Source organism: Colobus angolensis, unplaced genomic scaffold (genome assembly GCF_000951035.1).
Source record: "Colobus angolensis palliatus isolate OR3802 unplaced genomic scaffold, Cang.pa_1.0 Scaffold9, whole genome shotgun sequence".
Lineage (NCBI taxonomy): Eukaryota > Metazoa > Chordata > Mammalia > Primates > Cercopithecidae > Colobus > Colobus angolensis.
This window is the reverse complement of record NW_012122931.1, coordinates 5,911,949-5,919,519: the sequence shown is the minus strand read 5'-3', so window position 1 is coordinate 5,919,519 and position 7,571 is coordinate 5,911,949. Positions and strand designations below refer to the sequence as shown.

Here is a 7,571-nt window from a genome sequence, read left to right as displayed (position 1 = left end):
GGCTCATGCTTGTAATCCCAGCATTTTGGGAGCCAAGGCAGGCGGATCACCTGAGGCCAGGAGTTCGAGACCAGCCTGGCCAACACGGTAAGACCCTGTCTCTACTAAAAATGCAAAAACTAGCCGGATGCGGTGGCGTGTGCCTGTAGTCACAGCTACTCAGGAGGCTGAGACAGGAGAATCACTTGGACCCAGGAGGCCGAGCGAGATTGTTCCACTGCACTCCAGCCTGGGCCTCAGAGCAAGACCCTGTCTCAAAAAACAAACAAACAAACAAAAACACATGCTAGGGGCAGGAGACAAGATGCTGAGCCCTCCCAGCCCACCTTACCTAAGACTGTAATCCAATCCAGCCAGAGACAGAATCAGGTAGGAGAGGTGAAGGCGGGTGGGAGGGTGTGGCTGTTCATGCAGGAATGTCTTGGGAAAACAGGGGTAGGTGGAAAACCGACTTCTTGTTTGAAATGCTCCCAAAATGCCTCATTAAGTAGCATAAACGTGAATGAATCAATAAATCTTTGCTAAATGAATGAAAGGAGGAAGGAGTCCTTAATTGCAGCTAAGCTTCCACTCTTCAGTATCAGTTAAGCTTCTGTTCAGTCCAGCGTTTAGGGCACCTACTGGGCGCCCCGACCCACACACTTTTCACAAAAAGGTCGCCTGCTCTGTATGACTTGCCCTTTCGCCGATCAGTATGGGGCAGAGGGAAATAAGCCCCCTCTGCTCTCTGGTCTCAGTTTACTCGTAAGTGAAAGTGGGTCGGTTCAAACCCCCTGGGGCTGAGGTTGCCTGCCCTCGTCGAGCACGCGCTGTCGGACGCGCAGGTCCCTCAGACCACGGGTCGGCTCGGGGTACCAGAGAAGCCTTCACTCGGGGTGCAGGTCCCAGCCGAACCAAAGCTCCCACCAAAGTTCAACACGCCCCCAAAGCCAGCGCCTGATTGGCCCGCCCTGCCTACACGCTGAGGCAGCCTCACCTTCTGATTGGCTGCTATGCTCCCTGTTCTGTGATGGAACCCTCCCCTTCTCTGATTGGCCAGGCGCCTACCTGCACTCGCCCCAGATTGGGCGCCAGCTGGGCCGGCTCGTTGGCTCCCAGGGGCCCCGCTCTCTGATTCGCCGCTCGGGCCAGCCCCACGGCCTGCACGCTGAATGGCTGCGCCGCTACCTATATTGACCACTGATTGGGTGCACAGCGCCTCTCCGGCGTGATAGGTCAGGACCACCGCCCCCCTGGCTCCCCATTGGCTGCTCGAAGAAGCCCGGTCTCCGGGTAAGATGGCAGCGGACGGACAGTGCTCGCTCCCCGCTTCATGGCGGCCGGTGACCCTCACCCACGTCGAATATCCTGCAGGTAAAAGGCGGTCCCGGCTCCGAGGACGCCTTCCCGGGGACGGCCTCTCAGTCCCGGGCGCTCCGGCCTGCGCGAGCCCGCGGAGGGGGCGCCGGGGGACCGGGGTGGGAACTGTCAAATAGTGAGCCATGGAGGGGCTCGGCCGGCACGCGCGCCGCGCAGGCGCAGTGGTGCGGGGATGAGCTGAGCGAAATTGTGAGGTGCTCGCTCGCGCACTCTGCGGCTGCGCGGTCGGGGCGCTCCCCAGGGTCCCGGGGCGCCGGTGGGCTGAAATGGGGTGGGGATCTGTGTGAGGCGAGAAAAGATCCCTGGTCTGGACCTTGGCCTTTCTCCCCCGCCCTCCACTGCCCCAGAGAGGCCGCACTCCCGCTCCAGCGTGCAGGGAGTGTCTGTTTGCTTCGAACAGTGCTTTGGGCTGCTTGTAAGAGTAAGAGCTCCCGGTTGCTGGGAGTGTGCAAGGTGAAGCCAGGCTTAAGAGTACTTGTGGTGCCACGCCTTGATCAGGGCACGACTTCACAACGGAGAGGACCCGATGAGGGGGCGGGCAGCCTCGGGATCTTGTCTTCTGGAGCTTCCTATCAGACACACCTCTCGAAGCGCAGGGCTTTCCAGTTGAGATGTCCATTAGCGGCGTTCTGGAAGCTGTCTAGTAAGAGTGGCGCAGAGCCTGGGAGTGGGGGCCTGACCCGTCTGGGTTCCAGTTGAGGCGGAGGCCTTGTGCAGGTGTCTGCCTCTGCTTAAGTTACTTCATCTCTAAAGTGGAACTGATTACAGTCCTTACCTTCTGGTGATGGTGTGAGCATCAAATAGCAGGAGGCACAAGAAGGGCTGAACAGTGCTCCGCCTGCAGTAAGCGTTCAGCAAATACTTGCAGTTAATGTTATCCCACCTTCCAGGACCCTCCGTGGGTAGGATGGTTGAGTGCCAGGGAAGGTTGGGGCCCCCTCATTGAGCCCTGGTTGCCTGGGAAGGGTCCGCTCATGCTGCTGTCTTGCGAGATGTGAGAACCTGGCTCCGCTGAGGGCACCAGGATCGAATGCCAAAGACATTCGATTTGACCCTGGTGTTCTGGGTTGTATTGGGGGTGGTATGGCCCTGCCAGGTGCTGGGCCCTGCCTGCCTGCCTGTCTGACGTTTATCCATCCATTCATTCATTCAGCCAATATCCGCTGAACACTTCTGAGTGCTAGGCCCTGGGCTAACTCTGGTTTTAGAATGCTTAACAGGGCCTGAAATATCCCTGCACTCCTGCGCTATGAAAACCGGCTGCTTTATAAGAGGAAAGCCAAAGCCTGGAGGTGGGGAAAGACTTGCTAAGGCCTCTGCACCTTCACAGCTTCCCCGCCTGGCCTCAGAGTAGCTTCTTGGAGTGCTCACAATCCAGCAAGCCAGAAGGAACCTGGCAGGCAGTTGTGTGCAGCATGAGACAGGCTGTGATGGACCTGGCTGAGCCTGGAGCATCTGGTGAGGTCTAGTCCCCTATCAATGCTGCTGTGGTTCCCTGCACTTCTCCATCACACCCTCATCACACCGTCACTTGCTTACTTAATTCATTCAATACTTTTTGAGCCCAGTTAAGAGCCAGGCCCTGTGCTGGGCTTGGGAGATAGACTGGGGTATAAAGAGACCGTGTCCATACTCCCAGATGCTGTCCTGATTATCTCCACCATCATGAACTGTGCCTGGATGGCAGATTCTCCCATCAGACTGCGAGCTCTGCACTAGCAGGGACGTATGTGTCTTTTTTTGCCACTGTGGTGACGTTTGTTGAGTTCACCCAGAGAGCATCCCAGGTGGGGAAGCTGTGTGCAAAGGTCCAGAAGTAGGACAGGGCACGGTGCGCTCAGGGAACTTGAGTTTGGTCCTTGGAACTGGAGCAGAGGGTGAGAGGGAAGCAGGGCCAGGACTGTGCAGGGCCAGATGAGCTGGGCTGAGGGGGAACTTGTCCTAAGGGGAGTGGGAGGCCTGAGGGGGCTTGGATCAGAGAGTGGAGAGGCCAGAGTCCCTGGTAGCATCTTCAGGAAAACCCCAGGGTAGTACTGGCTCTGGGACAGGCTATGGAGATGGCTAAAGCTTTGGGGGTACCTGTCATTCACTGTCATCATAGCCCAGTGCTGTGGAGGTGAGTTTCGTAGTGGAGAGGCCCAGGAAAGAGAAGGGACTCACCCACTGTCACCCAGTGGGACTGTGGCAGCACCAGCACTTGAACCCAGGCACTTAGCTGGGCTGCTCTGCTCTCCCGGGCCAACTCCAGGCCAGCCTGACCCCGGGTAGGATGGGCTGGGTAGGATCCTGGGTGTGGATGAGGCCAGGCATGTGTGTGTCTATGTCTTCAGCCCTGGAATCCGGGCTCAGCCCTCTGTGGACACCTTCCCTGCTGCTTGTGTGAGGCTGGTGGCGTGGACCATTTCCCACACTGGGTTCTCCCCACCTCTGCCCCAACATGGAAGTGTCCTGGTTGCCAGGGACCAAGCTAGGTGTCTCACAGGTCCCATCTCATTGAGTCTCATGCAGCTGTAGGAGGTAGGCACTAACATCCCTGTTCCACAAGTGGGTGAGCTGAGGCTTGAATCCTTGCCTCAGTTCATGCAGCCAGCGAGTGCGGGCATAGGAGCTGAACCATGCCCTCAGACCCCAGAGTGGCTACATAGCTGCCTGTCTCAAATGGTGAGGGTGGCCTTCGGACTCAGGCTCCCCTGCCCTTGGATTCTCAGCTTGAGTGTCCCCATTTCCGAAAAGGGCCCAGTGTTCCTCCGATGCCTCCATCCCAGGCGTGATGGGAGTGTCAGAAGCTGGTAATCAATAGGTAGGCAGTTTACTGCGAGAGAAGCAGCAAGCAGCTGTTACTGTGGCCCTATTGGGCTTGGTTTCTGTCCGAGTCTTCAGTGTGGACCCAAGTCTGTGTGGTGTCCAGAGAATGTCGGATTTCCCCGGAGGCCCAGGGCTCAGCCAGGGCAGCCCCAGCACAACAGTGTGTGGCTCTCATATGCCTTCCAGGCTGCCTCCCAGGTCCTGGGCTCCACCTCTGGAGTCACCAGACCGGGTTCACCTTCCTGCTTTGGCAGGAGGGATTGGTCTAGTGTCTGGACCAGGTCAGAGACTTGGACTTTAGTCCTGGTCCCACCTCCTTCTGGCTGTGTGACCTTGGGTGAGTCGCATAGTCACTCTGGGATTCAGTTTCTTCATCTATAGAATGGGAACAGTCAAGGCACCTGCTTTAAACGCATGCTGTGTGCACTTTAGTGCTAAGTAATAGACAGCATCACATATGGCCGTGACTGAGTTGGCACGACCGGCTGGTAAACAGGTGTCCGTGTCTGCCTGGCCCCCGTGCTTCAGGCCCTGCTGGGACCTCCTTTCTGGCTCAGGCCCTGCTTGCAGGGGGCTGGCCCCTCTTCTGATGCCTGTGTCCTCATTCTGTTCTCTGTCTTGCCAGGTGATCTCTCTGGCCACCTCCTTGCCTACCTGAGCCTCAGCCCTGTATTTGTCATTGTCGGTTTCGTGACCCTCATCATATTTAAGCGGGAGCTGCACACGGTGAGTCTGTCCTGCCCACACCCTCCCCACGCCCCCCCCAGTGTCCCCACCCTGCTTTGGGCAGTCTGTCTGCCCCTCAGCCCAGGGTTTGCCTTCTCATCCCTGCGTCCACCTGTCTTCAGATGCGTGGAGCCTCCTGGCTGGTTCTAGGTTACTCACCTGTTGGGCTGGGAGGTTCAGTCAGAGGCCGTGGTCTTTGGGACTAGGTAGCAGCCAACAGGTGCAAAGAGGCCCGGCTGACCGTATGTCTTCCCCAGCAGATCTCCTTCCTTGGGGGCCTGGCACTGAACGAGGGGGTCAACTGGCTGATCAAAAACGTCATCCAGGAGCCACGGCCCTGTGGAGGTAGGGCCTGGGCTGCCAGGGCCTGAGGGTCCCCCAGGTTGGGGCGTTACTGGGAGGTGTGCATCCTCCCGTGATGCCCTGGTCTCCTCTCTCTCCCAGGCCCCCACACCGCAGTGGGCACGAAGTACGGGATGCCCTCCAGCCACTCCCAGTTTATGTGGTTCTTCTCCATCTATTCCTTCCTTTTCCTGTATTTAAGGTGAGTTTCTACCCCGGCTGGGATGGCCCTGAACTGGCTCAGGCCGAGCTTTGCTAGGGACTCACTGTTAGCCCTTCGGATGTCCCTGGGGTGGGAGGGGCTGCAGCGGAGGCAGAAGGTACCCAGGGAGCATTTGGACGGGGCCAGGGACTGTTTGGGAGGCCTGGGCGTGGGCTGAGGTCATCTGGTGGGTGTGTTTTCCCAGAATGCACCAAACAAACAACGCCAGGTTCCTGGACTTGCTGTGGAGGCACATACTCTCCCTGGGACTCCTTGCTGCGGCCTTTCTAGTCTCCTACAGCAGGTATGGAGGAGGGAGAGCCCCTGCCTGCACCCTGCCCGTGTGGTGTCCTGCTGATTCCTGGTCCCTCTGGGACCCCACCATGGACTCTAGTCCCAGAGCCTGCAGGGCAGGACTGGAAAAGGGGTCCCAGACCTCTAGTTTTAAAAGGACAGGACTCCAGCTGCCCCTTCTAGCCCAGTCCCCACTGAGCCCAAGATTCTGGGGCCAACTCCATGTATCAGCCGTCTCTTCCCAGTGTTCCGGAGGAACCCACTGTAGACAAATTCAGAGGTCAAGGGCTCGATAGGAGGCAGGCAGATCCCAGCTGACCCTTCACTGCTGCAGATGGGAGAGCTGTTTGGCGTCCAATGCCCTCCCTCTTGGAAGTGGATCTGAGGCTATGCTCCGTGGAGTCAGTGTCCTGTCTGTGTGTCTCCACATGTGCGGGCACAGGTTCCCGGGAAGCTGGCATGTGGGCAGCGGGGATTGTGCGGGCCTGTCTCTGACTGGCTCTCACATACTTCACTTCTGGCCTTGGCCCAGGGTCTACCTGCTGTACCACACCTGGAGCCAGGTGCTCTATGGAGGCATCGCTGGAGGCCTCATGGCCATCGCCTGGTTCATCTTCACCCAGGAGGTCCTCACCCCGCTGTTCCCCAGGATAGCAGCCTGGTAACTGTCTCCTGCCTTCCTGGGTACTGTGGGCCCTGTCCCCTCCTGTGGGTGGGGCCATCAGTGGGCAGACCCAGGAGTCTTGACCCCAGCCCCTATCTCCCTGGGAAGGCCCCAGTGCCTAGCCTTCTGGTGGCATATGGCTATAGGCCCCACCTGCCTGGCTTCCACCTCCCCCCGGGGTTTGCGGCAGAAACACGGGGAGATTCGTCAGGCTGGGAAGCCAGAGTGCCATCCTCTGTCCTCGCCTAGGTTCTCAGGGACTTAGAAGCTGCTGGGATGTGTGTGCCATGGGACAGTGCCCCTGCTTGAGGTGACACAGGTGACATAGCTGGGTCTCTCAGTGGCTCTGGGGTCTCAGGCCAGGCAAAGACTCTAGGCAGTGGGGGTGGGTGTCGCGCCAGCCCCGGGCAATGTTAGGGGTGTCTGTTATGGTAACAGACTCATGCCCTGATGTGGCCCTGGCTCTCTGATGTCTGTCTCTCCAGGCCTGTCTCCGAGTTCTTCCTAATCCGAGACACAAGCCTCATTCCCAACGTACTCTGGTTTGAGTACACGGTGACCCGGGCAGAAGCCAGGTGAGTTCAGGGGACAGCGGTGCTCACTGGGCCCAGCCCTAGGCAGCCTCTGCCTCCATGTTTGGAGGGCTCTCCCGGAGCCCCGCGCCTGCCTAAGCACTTCTCTTGCATTAGCTCGTTGCATCCTGCTGTGACCCCCGTTTTGCAGATGAGAAAACTGAAGCTTGGAGAAGTCATTTGCTTGAGATCTTGCAGATAGTGGGTGGGGGAGCAGGGTGGTGAACCCAGGCTGTCTGGCCCAGAGCCCATGCTTTTACACTCTGCAGGCCAGAACCAGAGAGCTGGGCAGCTGAGGTTCTCGGGGCTCCTGTGTGTGGACATCCCTAGGGGTTAGTCCAGATGCTTTCTTAGACCTGGGTAAACTGAGGCACATTGAGTCAGGAGGCCAGCCTGTATTTGTGCAGCAAGTCAGGACAGAGCTGAGCTTTGGAAACTCCTGACTCATGCTGTTTCACTCACCCCAAATCCTGGGTGGGGTTCCTAGGGGGGGTGGGAAGGCTGGCTCTTCTTTTTCTTTTTTTTTTGTTTGAGACCGAGTCTTGCTATGTCGCCCAGGCTGGAGTGCAGTGGCGCGATCTCGGCTCACTGCAAGCTCCGCCTGCTG

The 7,571-nt window shown here is 58.4% G+C and overlaps 1 protein-coding gene across 4 annotated transcripts in view; it reads left to right on the top strand.

Annotated features, from left to right (window-relative positions):
* The first annotated feature begins 1,236 nt into the window (after positions 1-1,236).
* DOLPP1 (dolichyldiphosphatase 1) overlaps positions 1,237-7,571 on the top strand; it is a 21,826-nt gene continuing 15,491 nt past the window's right edge. For 2 of the 4 annotated variants that reach the window (XR_001000562.1, XM_011931232.1), the window contains exons 1-7: positions 1,237-1,353; positions 4,790-4,890; positions 5,151-5,235; positions 5,335-5,434; positions 5,640-5,738; positions 6,261-6,389; positions 6,878-6,967. Coding sequence is in view for 3 of the 4 variants with exons in the window: in XM_011931232.1 (XP_011786622.1) it covers positions 1,278-1,353; positions 4,790-4,890; positions 5,151-5,235; positions 5,335-5,434; positions 5,640-5,738; positions 6,261-6,389; positions 6,878-6,967 (680 nt within the window). In the remaining variant the exon portion in view is untranslated. Of the gene's footprint in view, positions 1,354-4,789; positions 4,891-5,147; positions 5,236-5,334; positions 5,435-5,639; positions 5,739-6,260; positions 6,390-6,877; positions 6,968-7,571 lie in introns of all 4 variants that reach the window. The other 2 variants (XM_011931231.1, XM_011931233.1) reach the window with 2 other exon arrangements.